Source organism: Quercus robur, chromosome 2, assembly GCF_932294415.1.
Source record: "Quercus robur chromosome 2, dhQueRobu3.1, whole genome shotgun sequence".
NCBI classification, from domain to species: domain Eukaryota; kingdom Viridiplantae; phylum Streptophyta; class Magnoliopsida; order Fagales; family Fagaceae; genus Quercus; species Quercus robur.
In genome coordinates, this window is record NC_065535.1 from 32,847,157 (window position 1) to 32,867,344 (window position 20,188).

The 20,188-nt window shown below is 32.1% G+C and overlaps 1 protein-coding gene and 1 long non-coding RNA gene across 4 annotated transcripts; one reads left to right on the plus strand and one right to left on the minus strand.

Moving 5' to 3' along the window:
- Positions 1 to 3,360: 3,360 nt before the first annotated feature.
- On the plus strand, positions 3,361 to 5,927 carry LOC126713395 (phenylcoumaran benzylic ether reductase Betv6-like). The gene is made up of 5 exons (XM_050413147.1): positions 3,361 to 3,670; positions 3,764 to 3,901; positions 4,393 to 4,636; positions 4,805 to 5,008; positions 5,532 to 5,927. Exons 1-5 carry the CDS (start codon positions 3,488 to 3,490, stop codon positions 5,696 to 5,698), a joined length of 936 nt encoding a protein of 311 aa, XP_050269104.1. The 5' UTR covers positions 3,361 to 3,487; the 3' UTR covers positions 5,699 to 5,927.
- Positions 5,928 to 6,239: 312 nt separating this feature from the next.
- LOC126713396 (uncharacterized) lies at positions 6,240 to 11,684 on the minus strand. 3 transcript variants are annotated; one of them, XR_007651338.1, is made up of 4 exons: positions 11,402 to 11,684; positions 7,197 to 7,270; positions 6,693 to 6,834; positions 6,240 to 6,595 (listed from the first exon to the last, which is right to left on the minus strand). It is a non-coding gene; the product is annotated as an uncharacterized LOC126713396 (long non-coding RNA). The 3 variants fall into 3 exon arrangements; XR_007651339.1 differs by lacking the exon at positions 11,402 to 11,684 and adding an exon at positions 9,227 to 10,426; XR_007651337.1 differs by lacking the exon at positions 11,402 to 11,684 and having other exon boundaries at positions 7,197 to 10,422.
- Between the last annotated feature and the right edge of the window lie 8,504 nt (positions 11,685 to 20,188).

Sequence of the window (20,188 nt, forward strand, 5' to 3'; positions counted from 1 at the left end):
GCGCCTCACATAGCTGGTACTCATCCCCAGGGTCTGAGGTGCATCCTCGGAAATAACCTTGACTGCTCGTTTAAATTAGATTTGGGATCCTCGTCCTCACAATAGCCATGTTAATTTTTTTTGTGATAATTTGTAAAATTTGTCCATTTGTCTTATCAACCTCTTTTCTGCTCTCGAATAGTTTGATTTGACCTATACTCTCCCACACAAATTGATTATCTTTCTTGAGTAAGAACAAATCATTTTGATTCTCCTTATCTTGAATGAAAAGGCTTTATCGAAAATTGTTCTTGAATCTTGGTGTGTGGAATTGCACCCAACTTGTAGTAACTTTATCAACTTGTTTTGAACTTTCTCGGCAATCAAACACATTACAAGAATCAAATTTACCAATCTTTTTATATTTTCAATTTTCTTTTTTCACTTTCTTGCTATTTCTTGGTAACCAAACATATCTTCATTTCTATTTTCTCAATTTTCTTTTTTACTTTCTTGCAATTTCTTAGTAACCAAATAAATCTTCATTTTTATTTTCTCAATTTTCTTTTTTACTTTCTTGAAATTTCTTGGTAACCAAATAGTGTCACATGCATTAGCTATCTAGCTTCAACACCACACTAACCCTGATACACCACCACCGAACTTGAATTACCACCACCATAACCTTCTAGCACCACCACTAAAACTAGATCCCCCACTACCAAATTCATCACCACCAAACCCTATAATCAAATTTCAACTACAACATTTTATCCCCCAAAAAAAAAAAAAAAAAAAAAAAAAATTCAACCACAACTCAGATATATTTTGAACCATTAAACAACCCAAACCCTCACACCATCACAAATCAAAGAAGGAGAGACCGAGTGGGTGAGTCCAAGAAAAGTAGAGATAGAGGGAGAGAGAAAGGAGACCACCTTGACGATGGTGGTTGGTGGTGGTGAATGACAAGAAAGGTCGTTGACTACCAGCAATCTAGGATGAGAAATATTCATTAATCATCACTAAATTGTAAAACACAAACCCATAAAACCGATTTTAATGGGAATGGTTGTTGTACTTAGTAGATCCATGGGATCACGTGGTGGGTATGGGTCTAGGAGATGTGTCTGGATATCAGGTGATAGGTTTAATGGGTGGGTAAAGGCTGCCACTTCGAAATTTGGTTATTGTGAATTTTTTGGTTTGCATTTGATTTTTGTGTTTGAATTTTCTGTGTTCCTGAGTTCATCTTTTGTGTTTTTGTGTTCATGAAATGCAATTTTTCCTCTCTTTTTTTAGATGCTGATGTGGATGCTAACTGGCACTTTTTAATACCAAATAAAAAAATTATTATTATCTTATTAGCCGTATTGGAGTTTTTTTTTTTTTTGATACAATATAGAATTTCTATTCTAGCCTAATCTAAGTATATATGTGTGTGAAGCTCCCTCTTAGAGACTTGAACTCCGGCCCTTGCTCCCATACCCTACAAGCATTTATACTTGTAGAGTGACCACCACACCAAGGGTGCTCAATGGATAGTCGTATCAGAGTTTAGAGTGCAACCCATGTGCCAAGTTTGCATAAGGGCCAAAATGGTAATGGTCTTTGATTTTCAAGGACTAAAATAGGTACTTCAAAAAAGTATGAACTAAAATGAGAATTGGATCAAAATATAGAGACCAAAATGGTAATGGTCTTTGATTTTCAAGGACTAAAATAGGCACTTCAAAAAAGTATGAACTAAACAAGAATTGGCTCAAAATATAGAGACCAAAAGTATATTTTCACTTAAAATTTTTAAGTTGGGTTGATTTTTGTGTCTATGCCAAATTTGATTTTTATGTTTTTGTGTTTGATTGATGAGAAAGTCCTAGGAATGTTCCTACATTTTGATTTTTGTATCTATGCCAAATTTGGTTTCTACATTTTGATAATTTTGCGCTAAGAAAAAAAATTAGCCTGTACATCTTTTCAAAGAAATGCAAATTTTGTGGAAACAATTTTTAAAACAAAATGTTGTATCATAGGCAAAGAGAAAAAAAAATTAAAAATACTACAACCATATGAATGCCTATTGTTTTGTGGGCAAAAGATAAAGGAAAGTAGAATTAAGGCGTAAATGCACTTTTGATTTTTACATTTTGACCAAACTTCTATTTTGGTTCATACTTTTTCATTGTTGGCACGAGCCAAAGATGCTCTCCCTCAGGCCTCAGCCAATGTTCTCCTTCCTTTCCTCATAGCTAGCCCACGTGTAGGGTCTAGATCCAGCCACATCGACATTCACACTTGTCTTGACTGGTGTTGTTTTGTATATTAAAAAAAAAAAAAAATTGCACAAATTTTATTCCAAGTAGTATATAATATAAATCAGCCTTCAAAAACAACAAATTCATATAATTCTATAGTTAATGATATTTTTCAAATTAAACTTGGGTTTTTGGTTAAAAACTAAAGCATTCACATAAATAAGTTCCAAACAAAATCATAATCATGAAAAAAATGGCACTCTCCCCTTCCCCTTGTACAATGATGTACACATTTGTTTAATTTACAATCTAAGATTTATTTATAGTAAAATTAATTAAACTTATAATTACTCTATTATATATACATTTAATGGAATGAAACTCTACTCTAAGGATCCGTTTGGATACCACTTATTTTGCTAAAAACTGAAAACTGAAAACGTTATAACAAAATAATTTTTAAATTTGTGAATAGTATTATGAGACCCATTTTTAATGAAAGTTTTGTTGAAAAAAGAGGTTTGTGGGTCCCGTGAACAGTGCACGAAACCTACTGACAGACACATTCCTGTGAAAGTTTTGCTGGTCAAAGAGGTACTGGGTCCCGTGCATAGTGCACGATACCCACTGATAGTAACGTGTCCCACGTGAAATGCGGATCTCAATAAAAAAAGGAAAACGCAACATGGAGAAACGCAATCCAAATGCATACTATGTATCCGTTTGGATACTGAGGTTTGTGCGTCTGTGTTTTCTCCTTTTTTTTTTTTTAGAAGTGTGTTTCTCAAACTTTATTTCACATCAATGGGTCCCGTGCATTGTTCACGAGACCCACAAATCTCTTTTTTTAACAACTTTTTCATTAAAAATGGCTCCTATGGTACTATTCACACATTTAAAAATTATTTTGTTACAATATTTTTAGTTTTCAATTTTTAACAATATCCAAACAGACCTAAGTTTATGAGATTCTAAAAAAAAAAAAAAAAATTAGAACAGTTGGAGCTCAGCACGCACGTTTGGAGGTTAGCACGAACGTCAGCACTTACGTTTGAACCTTTTTTTTTTTTTTTAAATAGAAGTCACTGCGATAGTTGCTGATTATGTATTTAAGGAACTCTATTTTCCTTTGTTTGACACTTAGAAATACACTAAGATATATAGTCTAACTCTCTGCTTTTCTTCTTCAGTCAAAAAAAAACTCTGCTTTTCTTTAACCCATTGACCCACTAATCATTTGAAATTATCTCCGAATGGCTCAAAAAAGCAAGATTTTGATAATTGGAGGGACTGGATACATTGGAAAATACATAGTGGAGGAAAGTGCGAAAGCTGGGCACCCCACTTTTGCATTGGTCAGAGAAAACACAACTTCTAATCCTGAAAAGTCTAAGCTCATCGAGAGCTTCAAGAGCTCTGGAGTGACACTTCTCTATGTATGTACAAAGTCTAGTTCTCCACAACTTGCGTGTGTGTTTAATTCTTTGTCTTAGTATATTGATCTTGAAAGTCATGCGATTGTTTCACAGGGAGACATATATCATCATGAAAGCTTGGTGAAGGCAATCAAGCAAGCTGATGTAGTGATCTGTGCACTTGGATCACCAGAACAGATAGCTGATCAAGTGAAGATTGTTGCTGCCATCAAAGAAGCTGGAAATATCAAGGCAAGGCATACATCTTCCAAAAAACTTTTTAATATTTTTCCTTATTATTATTATTATTATTATTTTTTGTTTGTTTTGGTAAAGTGGTTTTTTTAGTTCTAACAACTTTTGACCTTTGTATCAAATAGTCCTTTTACTTTAAAATAAATTCCTCAATCCCCACTATTTTTAAAATTGTTTCAAAAAGATATTTATTACCATAAAATAATTATATGAAAATTACTGATGTGAAGAATGGAATTCATGCCATGTCATAGGTCCATATCCTCAAATTGACCTCAACTTCATTAACTTCGTTTATTATGTCAGTAATTTACTTCTACCAAATGGTGGTAATGACTTTTTTGGAAGCATGTTAAAGCAAAAATCAAAAGTTGATGAACAAATATGCAATTTAACTTCTTATGTTTGCTATTTGGCTAGTAATTCTTGAATTAAACTAGAAATTAAGAAATTTGCATTATATACAATGAAATATTAGTGGGTTTCAGAGGTTCTTCCCATCTGAGTTTGGAACTGATTTCGATCGTGTCCATGCGGTCGAGCCAGCTGCACATTTTTTCGGGGTCAAGGCCAGTGTGAGGAGATCAATCGAGGCTGAAGGAATTCCATATACCTACCTTGTGTCCAATGGCTTTGCTGGCTACTTTTTACCCAACTTGGGAAATGTACTTAAAAGTGCCACAGCTCCTCCTAGGGACAAAGTAGAAATAATTGGAGATGGAAACCCCAAAGGTATTAGCATAAAATTCAATTATCTTTCTCTTTAAACTTGTCGAGACTTTCTCATTTGCTTATGTATGTATGCGCGTGCATGTGTGTGCCATTTACTAGATTTAACTCAACTAGATCAACTACTTTTGTTGAAGATGAGAAAGTAATTGTAATTTTCCATGTTGACAGTAATTTTTGTCAAGGAAGAAGATATTGCGACTTACACCATAAAAGCAGTGGACGATCCAAGAACCTTAAACAAGATCGTCTATCTTAGACCCCCTGAAAATATTTTGTCCATCAATGAGATTGTCTCCCTATGGGAAAAGAAGATTGGCAAGACCCTTGAGAAGACTTATCTTTTAGAGGATCAACTTCTGAAGAAAATCCAAGGTTAGTAAGAACAATTTCACCTGTTGATTTATAGTGTTTGCTTATGGATCTATTTTGGTTTGGATCATATATCTCCTCCTTGATCCCTTAGACGTGTGAGTTTTTTCGATCTAATTTGTTAGGATAATCCTTGTTACCTCATTTGTAATTAGGATAATTATTCGGAGAGTTGAATCTTCTTTTTCATTTCTTTGTACTGTTAGTCAAACCAGTTAACCGTAACACCAAAGATTCACATACTAGAGACAATGCTAAAAAAATTTAATTAGAAGTGACTATGTACACATTAGTTGTAACCAAGAAGCTGTATTTGACTATTTGTTTGGATGACTGACTTCACTTCATCAATATTTAGTAGTGCATAAATTGTTTGATTTCTTATTGAAAATTTTGGATGGTATAAATATAATAAAAAAGGAAGTAATTCTCCTATTGATTTGAGCAGTTCTATGTACTAGCCAGAAAATGTTGAGAGTTTCATAGATGGTTGGACTATCTGATACCTATTTTTGCTCTTTTACAGAGTCTTCTAGTCCTTTAAACCTCAACCTATCCATTGTTCACTCTGCCTTTGTAAAGGGAGATCTTACAAACTTTGAGATTAAGGCTTCTTTTGGAGTGGAGGCTTCAGAACTTTATCCAGAGGTGAAATACACCACTGTGGATGAATACTTGGATCAATTTGTCTAAAACTTGGAACATTCTTTTGTGGCAATGTGTTATCTTACAGTGTACAATAAAAATAAAACATCTGTCATCTATGTGGCATTTGTTACTTGTTGGTTATGCCTTTGCTTGTGTCGTGTAAACCCTTGGATTGGGTCCTTAATTTGTAGCTTTGTTTTCTAGTCAATATGTTAGTCAAATTGTGCTTCTAGTGATGAAAATTTAAAAAATCCTTATTATGAGGTTCTTGTTATCTTGTAGCTGCCTATCTAGTGATAGAACATGTTCAGAGCTTCAAATGTTAGCTGCCTATCCAATGTTAGCTCATTATTTGTGCATCGAGGGACTTTGGATTATAAGTTGTGCATCAATTATAAGTAAATGAGCAATGCTACATCCACATAATAATTTAGAATATTTTTACAAAGAGACATTCATTAGAAGCTGCATGGTACAAAATTTTGGATCATGTTTATGAAGTTGCTTCAACTCCTATAGCTCTAGGAACATGACAGGTCACATTACATTATAGCATACATTTGAATTACAATTCTCACATAAAGAATGATAGATCAGATCATGAAAGAGAGACTAATGGTGTCATTGAATTTGTGGAAGCTTATGTCATGATATACTACAACTAATTAGTTATCAATTGACTAAAATCAGGGTAGTTTTATATTCAACTGGCCCAAAATCATAATTAGCTATCCATTGACAAAAATCAAAATCTAACTACAACAAAAACTAAAGATGACTTGTTTTGTTTTTTCCAACTCCTACAAATTTAAAATTATTTCTCCGTTCCAATGCTAAGACCCACCGTAAACATGAGTCAAGCATGGCTCTAGTTGGGAACTACTGCTCAATTTCAGTCCCAAGCTTTGAAGCTTAACAAATTCCTCGAGTTATCTGCCATAACTGTGAACAAGAAAAAGATAGTTAGACAAAGACACAAATAGAGAGAGAGAGAGAGAGAGAGAGAGAGAGAGAGAAATGCATGTGTCACTTTACTTACAGAATAGAATCATTGGCCATAAATTTTCTGGTAGCAGATTTAGGTGCCCTTGATGGAGTAGTAGAATTCCCAACTGAACCATCAGACAATTCATCTAACTTGGGAATTTCAATGGAAGATTACATCAACCATAGAGGAGCTTCTGCATATTGTAGGCATAACAATTTTAGCCTTTCCATTGTTTGTAATTGAAAATTTTAGCTAATAAGAATAATCAAGAAATACAACTTAACAAAATTGAAAATCAAGTTCTCAACTGTGGCATAACAATTTTAATTGTGTTCCTACTTTCAATAGCAATCTTCACTAGTGGTACTTAGTTCTCATTGTATTACTTCCAATTCTAAATAGACATTTTTGATTTTAATTCCAATTTCCAAGGTTGTTTCTTTATCGAAATCAATTGGCATCTTAAGTCAAAGACATCAGTGCTTTAAAATGACTTCACTAGCAAAATAAGACAACTTAAGCAAGTAATAATTAAGTAGATTTCCATTGCATTACCTTCAAATAGAAAATTCAAGAGCAAGAAACATTTAGGGTCCAAAAGCCTGGGGGGCAGAGAGAGAGAAACAAACCTGCAAAATTATATTGCCATTCTTCACATAAAGGGACTAACTCCCAGCAAAATTATATTGCAATCGAATCAAAAAAGAAAAGAAAAAAGTGTGTAATATTTGAGTCTACGTAAATGGAATTTTAGTCATAAATGATGCAATTTTCATGCCCCATAGAACTAATGGTCAACATGTTTATAGTGAAATATAAAGCAAAAATGAAGCAGATAAATCTTAGAAATTTATGGAGCACCATAGGATAGTATAAAGTATCATCATCTTGACATTTGAAACTCTGATTGAGAAGAGTTCAAACAAGGAGAAAAGTTAGCCAAACATGCAGTGGAAGTATCATCATCTTGACATTTGAAACTCTGAATGAGAAGAGTTCAACTAAGGAGAAAAGTTAGCCAAACATGCAGTGGATCAAAAAGCTACAAACATCTATCTAAGACATTATATTGGACAAGAAGGTCTAAGACAGTTAACAACACAAAATCCTTGTATGTATGCTTAACTATATTGACATTTGACAGGTCATCTAGGACTGTCCCTGAAAAATATTACAAACTTAGAAAAAGAAAGGGAAAATCAAGAATGGAGGAAGTTTTTTTGAAAACAAAATCCCCAAAGAACAAATCATGTAGTTCAAAGATAAAAGGTTTCAAGGACTATAAAACTCATTTCATCCTCTAAATCATTACCATCATCAAAAAAAAAAAAAAAAAAAATCCTACTAATTTCAAGATAATTGAGTCTGCCGCATTTTAAAAGCCCAGATGACCTTTGCTGAAAATGAAAAGGTGAAAGAAGAAATAACACAAACTTTACGAGTATGGACTTCATAGAAGCACTATCTGCAGCTTACCTCACAACAGGTTTAGTCCTCATGATGAGGATTTGGAGCAGCTTTGGTGGTATGCAAAGCAAGTCCAGGAAGTACTATATATAAACATGTGTGTGTGTGTGTGTCCGACTACACAAAACAAACAAGAACGCTATCAATTGCTTCCTGCATCCGCTATGTCACTCCATCTTTCTTAGTACTGTCTATAATGATAATGACTGATGAATCAAATAATGTCAATTGGTGTTTTTTCTTATCCCCAAATCTTAAGTTTTCTCCATCTCAAATAATATATGGTTATTCAAGTTGCTACTATAATTATTTATTACAAACAAGTGATGCATCTCAAGTGCAATGGTAGTTTGGTCTGAATTCCCCCCTTGTGGCATTTATCAAGAAAGACAATTCTATTCTCATGGTAGGAAACAAAAAGCTTTTCTACTAAGTTGTGGCTTAGGATTAAGTAATTGACCATCAATTTATAAGAAGAGTGCACACCATAATACTAACAAGGTATCTATGTCAAAAACAAATATGGCATGTGTGTAGGTGAGAGTGAGATCAATTAAGTTAATTTTTGGAGTTGAGTGGCTGTCAAAGGCATAATCTTGGATGAACTCATTGATGCTAACATCTAAAGACAAATTTCTAATATGCCAATGTATGCATTCCTTGCACATTTTGTTGTTTCCAATCAATGACCTCAATACATTACCACCATAAGTCACGACCTTAGATTTAGGAAAAGCAATGATAAGAAATAAGAGAACTAATATACAGCTTCCATGTTGTGTTAATGGTCAACATTTCCATTTTCAGATGAGATAGTACATTTGATTTGTCCCTTGTAAAAGTTAGGGACAAATATAGTGTTTGTCAATACATTAGTTGCATGAGATGTTTTGTATTATTTCAAATCTAAAAGTAGAAGCAAGGATGAGAAAGGTAATTGTGATGACACCTGATGCATCTTTCCTAAAATTTGTTTCTTCTAAGTGAACGAAATTTTAAGGGATAGATAATTAATGTTAGGCAAGTTAGAAAGTTTAACCACCAAGGAGAATAGCCATCTAGAGATGAATTTATTTATTTAAACAAAAAATATGAGTTACTTGGATATAAGGTTTTACCTGGCTCAGTAAGAGGTTAAGAACTGTGGAACCAAAAAAATTATTAGTTGAAGCTTGAAGACTTGTATCACAGTGGACAATGCTTGCATAATTGCAACAGTAAAACTTGACAAGAAACTAGAATCCTTGACTCCTTGTATGGAAATTCTTCCAAGTTGAAACTAGTGCTAAGTGCTAACCCTATGCTACCATTGGCTGGTAAACATAAGAAATTTTTAAATGGCATTTAATGAGTAATCATTTATGAATAGTACAAATAAAAAAAACACATTCCTACAAAATAGAACAGTCTCACAAACTAACATGAAATTGTCTAAAATGATTATTATCAAAAGGGCAATATTAACATGCAAAATTAACATTATAAATGCTTGAAATTTTAAACCAACCGTTGGTTATAGCATGAACAAAATCAACAAAAAGGGAAAAAAAAAAGGAGAAATAATAAAAAATTTGGAATTTCCGTAAGTGACCTCTTCTTCACATTGTTTTTATGTACAGGATGGTAAAAGGCGCACACATTGTTTATGCTGGATATAAAATCATTACTATTTTTACTCATAACCATTGTTTACCTACTTTTGTACTAGGTATTCCAATAACAAGGTGAATTCTCACGGTAATACAATTAAGAAACCACACATCAACGTTTTGTACAAATCAAATACTTGAAGTGAAATTCGAAAGATAGGCCGATAGGTTCTTAGAAATTTACTATAATTAAACTCCACAGTAATTGAATCAACCATATTCAAAGTAAGCTTCAACCAAACTACTTGGGAAATCAGAAGTAATCCAATTAATTTATTTCAAAAGATATGCAAGCAGGAAAGAGATGAAATGCATGTCCATGGCATCTAAATTACCTCCAAAGAATTTGAATAAGTTGGTGGATCCATGAGATATCCAAGATACATAACTATATTCCTCCAATGGATAGAAATCATGTTCACAGTTGCTAATAATAATAAAAACCTTTTCTTTTCAAGTATAGAGATTCATTCTAATGTCTCAAAAATAAGCACATCACATATCATAGAACAAAGACTTACAGTTGTACCGATTGCATAAGTATGAAGTACATCAACATAAAATACATTCAAAAGGGTCCTGAAGAACGGAAAGATCAAATTTAGGCACAAAAATTTGAGGACAAAGGAGTCTCATTAGCTGCCATAGTTGTTATCCCAATAGTGATGAAGTTGTGGCACAAACATCCTTATTAATTCAAATACTACCAATTAATAGAAATAAATTACATATACCTCTGGTTTATATATAAAGAAATTCTTCAACCAATCAAGTAGAATTATTTTCTTTCATAGATCCCACACAAAGGCATTTAGGAAACCCAGTAACTTAATTTTTGGCTAGCCTATCTTAAATGACCTACCAACCTAGTAAAGTACCATAGACTTGAAAGGTTCAAAGCAAAACCCCCCAAATCAGTGTAACAGCACAAATGGTTTGCTAGACATTTCCCTGTTATTTACTTTAAGCACTAATAAAAACTTGGGCAATCTAGAGTATTGTAGACTAGAAAGGTTAACCAAAAAGAAGGACGGTTTATACACCTCTCACCATCTTGAGAACTTCTTAGTACAGTAAAAAACCATTTATTCATAGGCTCTAGTGTACCCTTTTATAAAATATGATTAAATCCACTTTCAAAGAGTTGCATTAATTCCAGGAAAAGAACTTGGTACACTTCTGAAGCTACAGAAACTCTGCTGTTACAGAGGCCAAAGTCAAAGTAATACAACAAAGCCTAATTAGTTGAAGGATTTCATAGGGCACTAAGCTAGGGTTCAACTCATTCAGTCTTTCAATCCAACAATCAATTAAAATACACATTTCTTTCAGAGTAAAAGGTATAAAATAGCATGCTTCAGTGAAAAAAGAAGGTCCAAAAACCATATAACAAAGAATTCTTAGAAGATAAATTTCTGTTGCACCAGATTAGAGAAGTCAGTAATTCATATTATGCATGAAATGATAAATTCATAAATTGATCAACCTTGAAATTGATATCATCCTACTTTCCACAAACTCTTTTGATTAAGATTTATTATCCATCAATTACAACCGTACTAGAGAGGTGTCATCAATAAAAATAGAGGAGAGAAAAAAATAACAAGGGGAAATGAAACAACGGAACTAAAGAAGGAGACAAACCTTGTCATAATATGCAAAAGAAACCAAACACTCAAAACAACAACGGAGAGAATAGATTCAAGGCTATGCTCAGATGGAGGCATATTTCTTTCAATTGCAATCAATATGTTCTTCTCTTTTTCGATGGTGGAGTCATATGGGAGTCATAATCAGTGCCAACAAGGTAAGTCCCATTGAAGATGAACCCATACCAAACTCCTTATAACAAATATAGTAACCCCATCTCCATTATATGCTTGATTAAACTCTTTACTTCTTCAAACAGACAAAAACTTATAGTCATATGCCCTGGTGTACCTTGTTAGTAATCAATACTTCGTCAGTTGGGTCTTTTTTTTTTTTTTTCCTCAAGCACTTAATCAATTTTTATGAGTTGCTGTAAACTTAAATAAATGATATGATTAAATACACTTAAAGGATTGCATAAAATTCATGGAAAAGAACTTGGTTACACCTCAACAAGCTACAAAAAATTCAGCTGTTACAGAGGCCAAGTAATACAACATTAAATTACTCAAATGTTGAATTAAGAGGCACCAACAAAATTGACTTGATACCTTAATTTAAATTATACGTGACAACCTTTAAAATAAGCCTTATATATGTCTAGGGTTGTGAGAAAAGAAACCCTATACAAATATTTTAGCATGGGCCGAAAATCAGATCAGGAAGTTCTGAATTTGTAAGTCTCAACAGAAACTACTTGTGTCGAGCTTTGACTATAAACTTTGATAAAAGTCTTTCTATCGAGATTGCTGTCGAGATTTGATGAACAACTTTTTTTCACTTGTTTCTTGGTCAGATCTTCATGACTTTAACACTTGACTTGAACAACATGTTTCTTGAACCCGTCCTAGATCTACCAAATTATAAGTAAAGTGCATTTTGTCAAAAGATTTTCCAATTACATAAAATATGTCCCTAACAACTCCTACATCTCCTAGAAAACACGCTTGCAACCATGCATCTTTTTTTTTTTTGCTTTTTCTTTTTCTTTTGAAGCACATTTTTCTTTGTTTTTCATTTTGATTTTTGCTTCTTTTATCTATTGTACAATAACACCTTAAGTATTTTGCCGTGCAAGTGCTACACCTTACCAAGCAGGGCTTTTATAATTTGCACACAGGTGTTCATAATTGGTGAATAACATGATGAGATGGTTATTTATACTTTTCTCCAAGGATTTTTTAGTCCTTACAATTAAAATAATGTGACTTCAAAATCAAGAGCATGTGATTAAAACCATAAACAACTCAAACAATATAAGCACTACATAGCACAAACTAGCAAAGTACAAAAAAATAAAGCTCATCAAAGCTAAACAAGGTACACAGTCATGAAATTTAAATTTCATAGGCCAACCTCAATTACACAACTTGAAGATGTATAATACAAAAACCTTTTTTTTTTTAAAAAAAAAATTAAAGAAAAACTGAAAAACATCAAAAACAAACCTAGAATGCAGTGTATGAATGTTATGCAAATGCGAATCCTAAAGAAAAACAATTTTGGTCACAAGAGATTGAAAGAATTAACACAAGGACCATGTCAAACAGACTCACTAAGGCTGTCTTTTGCATCCAGACTCTTTTAGATGCAAACTTGGAATTGAGATTTCTAATAGGATTGGCCCTAATTTCAGTTCCAGTATTGGCATAAAGGTTAAGAACCTTTACCAGTTCATGGATAAGTACCATAGGATCTTGTACTTTTGACACATGCACTATTTGTTTGGATGCTTGCTTTAAAGCTTGCAACTTAAAGCAATTGAGCCTAGTATGCCCAGCTCCACCACAAAAGTGACAAAACCACTGAGGTTTGTGGTTTTTCTTACTTCCAGTTTGATTGGGATTCTTAGGTTTAGACTCACTTAGATCTGCCCTAGTTCTTCTAGAAGCTGGAACTTCTTCCTTATGTACCTTAACTTCAGACACAAATGGATGAACAACAGAAGTAGATGATGCAGGTACAAATTTTAGAGTATTAACAACCGAAGAAGATCCAATCTCAACAAAACCTAGACCTGTCTTATTAGAAACAAATTTTTGAACATTTAACATGTCATCCAATTTAGAAGTAGAAGTCCTATCTATTTGTTCTCTAGCAACAAATAATTCTAGTTCTAAACTTTTAACTTAAATCTTTAGAACCTAACAAATACATTTTTTTTTACTTTCTGTGGTTCATAATCTTTTGACTGTTGTGATTTTCGCAATGAATAAACTATCTTTCTGACAAATAAAAAAGAAAAAGAAAAAGAAAACAATATATTCAATTCATAGGAAACAAGAAAAATTGCTTATGAACAATAATGTCATTCCATAAGAATAAAGTTAAATAATAGATTTTTGGATCATCTATCTATTTTCTATATTCCCTTTACATCATTCGAATTCTCTTTCTCAATGCTACATTCTTGTTTCGGCCCTTTGGGGCAGTTAAAATTAAAATTCCATTTGACATTGCGGTAGGAATTAAAGTTTTAGTTGTTGAGATTGGTTTTAGTTAGCCTAATTTGTAAAATCTTTTATTGTCAAATAAAAGATTTGATGTTTGAACTCCGCTTACACCAAAAATCGATTGATATCTTGGTTTAACGAAAAAGATTAATCATTATGGAGCGAATTAGCGAATGCCATATGTTTAAATTCTATTGTATTTATAAAAAATAAAAAATAAAAAATTAAATTTTTGTAAAGTCTCTACAACAAAGAAATTTAATTGAAAATGACGGGTTTCTTAGTTTTCTCAAACTATAAAGTTTTCATATGAGTTTCAATTAGTTTAACTGGTAAAATATTTTACTGTTGAATAAGAAATTTAAGGTTCGAATTGTGCCTATACTAAAAACTGAATGATATCTTAACCTGTTGAAATTTTATCATATTTATATAAAAAAATAAAAAATAATCCATTTGTGAGAAATGAACAAAAAAGGAAATAAGTACGCTTATTTATATTAAGGTTGTGTTTAGCATTGGCTAAAAAATGCAGTTTTTTTTACTACTTAACTTATTTTTGCTATCATTCAACTTATTTTTGCTATTATTTATACGTCTTATTGCACATTTTGGTTAATGTTAAATCACCCAGAGAGGTCTCTTCTGCATATGAACGAAAAATTTTGTGAAACTTATGGAATGAGTTAAAGATGAAAGCCCAAATGCTTAGCCCAATTAGGCTTGAATTACAAAAAATAGCATCAATTAGGCTTGTGTAGGTACGCTTCAATTATTGTTAACTCCTCAGAGCTTTCCAAAGAAGAGGGCTACCTGTTTATAATAGACTAAAATAATTTTATAAAATTTTAAATTGATTATGAAATTATACTATTGCATGAATTGCTCCTATTTTTGAGTTACAATTTGATGAATAAGCTATTGCTTGAACATGCAATGGGTTGCAAAAAATCTAGCTAACAAATTTAGATATTGAAAAAAATAACTAAAAAATTCTGATGTAAAAACGTCCGAAAGGGGGAAAAAAAAATATAAATATATATATATATATATATATTTATATTTATATATATGACTACCAAATAGAGAAATATAAGAGAAAGATAGTTTACCTTCAAGAGAATAATCCATAGTTATAACAATTGAAATTTGCTAAACTGTTTCAAATATTGAAAAAATTGAACCCAAAAATTTAGATGGTCAAACTTTCAAAAGACAATAAAATTAAAAATCAAAAGACTCAAAACCTACAAATTATAAAAAAAAAAAGTCATTATTGCGAGACAATTTCAGTAAGGATGGAAAGCTTTTCTAAGTTTTTTTTATCCAATTCTTTCTAATTGATGAAAAATTTGGTTCAAACATTGTCAAACACTTTGAAGGTGCAAATAATATAGGCTTCCAACATAATCTTTAATTAATAAACAAAGAAGCATGACACCATAAGAGAAAACATAAGATAACATATAGTGCATATACCTTACTCCACAGCTGTGAAAAAATATCCACACAAAAGGAATTGAAAACTTGTATAACAAATGCAATAAGCTACTTTTGATGTGAGACAACCTAACATACGTCTCCATAAGGTAAAGCTTAAGGTTATATAATCTAAAATAATATAGAATATAGCATCTTTGAACCACACAAAAAGTTAGCAAACTTACTACAATACTTGTAGTCATACTATGTATTGTAAAGTACTACTCCATCACCAATGAAAGTCATGTAAAATCTCATGGGGCCTGGAAGAACAAACAGCCGCAAGATCACCTCCACCAGACACAAAACAAAAGCAAAAAAAACTTATTCACAAAAAAGAGAAAAAGTAATAGCAAGCGCACCAAAGAAATTGAAGCTTAGGGTTTTCTCTCTTAGTGGAGACGGACAGAGGAGATTGCTTTAGGGTTTTTAAAGATTTTGTCTCTTATTATTTAGTTTTAAAAATTAAAATTTTTTAAAATTAAAATGATGATGTGGAAAATTGTGAGAGTTTCAAAGGCTTCGGTTATATATATATATATATATATATAGATGATGGAAAAACAAAACACAGTATGGTCCAGTAGATTGTCCCATGGATTTTAAAACAACTGTTGGATAGGGAATTAAAAGAGAAAAGAGAATGGATTCTCATGTCTTCAAGCACTTGTAGTTATATTATACGCTCATACAATATACACACAATATATATATATATATATATATATATATAGTGCTCATGTGAATATTAAATAATATATCAAACTTGAAAATTTATTGAAAAAAAATATTATGCATTATATTGTGTTTATTTGTTATAATTTCTTCATATATGATTTAGCCACATTGTAATTTTTTTTGGTAGTCAAAATTTCACTTATAATTTTCATATAATAATATTCAGTATTTAGATAAACTATAAGTAGAACTTATGTCAATTTTTATTAAACTCATAAAATGATTAGATTTTAAAAATTATAAATGATGTATTTTGTGTTTTTTTTTTTTTTTTGAGAAGAATATATTTTGTGTATTTAAAGCTTTAAAGTTAACTTGAAAGCAATATCAAATTATGGAGCTTATTATAAAATTATTTTTAAATTTTATTACTTAAACATTATTTTTTCTAAAAAAAAAAAATTGTAATATAAAAAATATAAATAATTTGAGCTCTTAACACTTTAATTTGAAAGAAAAAATAATTTTTTATTATATATTTTCCTTTCAATTTAAACTTTCGCTTATTTACTTTTATTTTTTTTCTCTTATCTTTGTTTTGCTTTTATAACTTTTGAACCTTAAAAGATATTGATAAAATAGGTAAGATTTTTTTTTTTTTTTTCACTTAAATTTGACATATAAAAGAAATATACTATAAGAAAAAAGAAAAAGAAAAGTACAGAAAGAGGAAGTACCTTCCCGGTGGCTTGGACCTTGATGGTCCCATCTACCTTTTATTAATTTTTCATATATTCCACTCTGGTGGGAGTAGGTGAGACCTGGATTTTAGTGGATAGTCCAAATGATAATATTGTTTGTTAGTGGTGGGTGAACTTTGTAAGTCCAACACATGTGCTACAAATAAATTCAAAGGCATACTTTTCAAGAGCAATAATTGTTAAAAAAAAAAAAAAAAAACAAAAAAAAGAGCAATAATTAAAACCTGCCAATTAATACATTTTCTGTAGCATCAACAAGGACATGAGCATCTATCTCGGTCGGACTACATAAGTCAAGGCATGAGAAGTCGGCAGGAACTTTTGCAGGCTACTGTATTGGTACACCTACCTGTGATATTCCACTTCTCTGTCACCCTGTCTTAATTTTTATGATGTAAGCTACTGATTTGAAATTTATTTTTTCCTAGAATTTGATCTATGATTTTCTTGACATGATTAAGATACTTTTGGCAGCAGAGTTGGAAAATTCTAGATATTTTTAGAGTATGAATAAATAGTATTTCTTCATTTCATATTTATGGTGGACTCTATCATAAATTTAATGAATGAATTTTATCATAAATACAATAGAATGGAGCACCAATCTCCGTACTCTGAAAGTATCTAAGAATTATTCTTTTGTACTTATCTAATTAAGTTAAGATATTAATTTGTATTTGACATAAAGAGATGAATTTCAAATCTCTTATGCACCAATAATAAATTTTATTAATTAAGCTAATTGAAACATTAAAAGAATAATAATTAAGTGAATAATGCAAATCTTAGGTTAGGGGTAATAAGGTCAAGGAGGCTTAATTAAAACGAAGACACTTGCGTGAGTCTGTACTTATTACGGAGTACTATGTAGTGCCATTTTTTTTTTTGATAGGAAATGCCATTTGATTAGGAACCACTTTATTGGGCGGCGGTAAATCTGCTTTATAATATAGTGTTTACTATTTTATAGGCTAAAACTGACCTAATGTTAGGAAAGAGGAAACTTAATCCACAATGTATCATGTATGATATGCAAATAACACCAAAAAAAAAAAAAAAAAAAAAAAAGAAGAAGAAGAAGAAGAAGAAAATACAAGATCAATGCACATGTGCAAACATCGGATTCTAAGTGAGTTACTCATAATCATAATTATCATAACCAAATTGAGAATTAAACTTTTCAAGAAGTGATATGATCGTTTATTGGTTCAACCTTTAGATTAATATTTAATTTACTTTAAATAATATGCATAAAGAAATTAAAAGAATTAAATAAAAAATAAAGATAAACAATAAATAAATGAAACTATATTCCATTCAAATATATATATATATATATATATATATATATGTAAGTGCTCAAAAAATAAAGGTTCAAGCCTACTAAGAACAGTGGTACCTTGTCCTTCAAATCAATCCCAAATAATAGAATTTTCTTTAGAGAGTGGGAAATGTACTTCAAGTGCAATTCTAAACTAAATTCAAGTCTAAGGCCGAGGAGCCTAGAATAACAGAGAGGTGTAACACAAGTGTTGAATGAGAAAAAAATGCTCTCCTCGGGCAAGTCTGAGGATCTATTCCTTATATATATTTTGTTCAAGTTCTACACTGGATGATGAAATGTTCACTTTCTTGTTTTTCTTATTCTTAGAGAAAAATGTCCATCCCTTACTTATGAGAGATTCTCTTCCTTTTATATCCCCCTTCTTTGCATCCTAACCCTCCACCTGTATACCTCCAAGCATTCCTTAGAATACTTGTCCTATAAATACTTTGCTGAAGGTGGTGGAAGGGGCTGCTAGTTGTGAAGTTACTGTTTAGGGGTCATTTCCTCATTAATGTAGCTGATAAGGTGGGTGCAGGGCATTCAATGCAGAGGAGGGAAGTGTTCCTTCTAGGAAACTTCCTCCTATCGTCCTTGCCCCCATCAATGTCTCTACCTCTAACCCTGGAACACTACAAGACACTAATTGTCTTGATTCTGTTTCCATTCTCGGGTGGGTGAGATCCTCGGATCACATTTATCTCTTTGGGCTTGGACTAAGCGAATTATTCCCTGGTCCGATCTTCCTCGGTCCTCGAACCCCCCCACAATATATATTTATATATATACACACACACAAGAATACAAAAATGGAAATTAATAATAAGATATTATAATTGTTAAGAAAATTTATTCAAATATTGAATGTAATGTTCCTTATATATAAAAAATGACTAAAAATAAAATATTTTGAATTGATCTTTTAACGATTCTAAAAAAAAAAAAAAAAAAAAAATGATCTTTTGATTACTTGCTTCAAGTTTAAAAGCAAAAGACTTAAGAGTCAATTGATAAAAGTGCGAAATTGAAGAAAAGTATGATTATATGTTCAAAATAATGTAACAATAAAAACCCAAATGGTTAGAATAAAATCGTGCAGTTCTGTATTTTTCTAAAATATCGTTGGCATATTTCATTGATTAATCAATTTTTTTTTCTTTTTTGCAAATCCATTAAAAAAATTTGAACGGTTCACTAGATTGATGGTTTGATTGCTGATTGTTACAATTTTGGCAACTATGCTCAAAATTGGGTCTATGTCCACATAATTATAAGGATTGGTAGTTCATGCCAGTGATCACACGTGCTCGCTTGTGCGTGCCCGTACACACGCACTCATATTGGGACAATCGAATTTCACCTAGTATAATTTTTTAAGAATGTTACTAGGGGTGTCAACTCACCCGCCGAACTCGACCAACCTGCGACTAACCTGAGAGCTCTGGTGGTCGATGACGAGTTCCAAACCCCAAAAACCGACTCTGGTGGGTCGGTTGGCAGGTTCTCTCCTCTAAAACCTGCCTCACCTAACTCGACTGTGAACTTACTAAAATCCGACGAGTTTTGGTCAAAATCCTTTTAGACCTGACAATATTTATGCCAGATTTGGGGAGATCTCATCGAATCTAATGAGATCTTAGCTAAATCTGGTGGAAAACTCACCGAATCTAGTGAAGATCTCACCAGATCGATGGGTTTTCTCATCTAAAACCCGCCTCACCCAACCCGACCATGAACTTACCAAATTCCAGTGAGTTTTGGTCAAAATCCTTTAGATCTGACAATATTTATGCCGGATTTGGGGAGATCTCACCAAATCTAGTGAGATCTAGGCCAGATCTAGTGAAAATCTCACCGGATCTAGCGAGATCTTCTCTAGATTTGGTGAATTTTTGCTTGAAATTCAATGTTTTGGCTCGTTTCCTCTGCCTTTGACGGTTTCGATTGAATTGATCACTATTCGATGAGAATCTGACCGCTTTGATCTGATTCCCTCACCATTCGATGGCAGGTCTAAAAATCTCCACCCAATTTGGTCGGGTCGGTCACGGGTTGGGCACAAACTCGACCCAAATCGACTCGT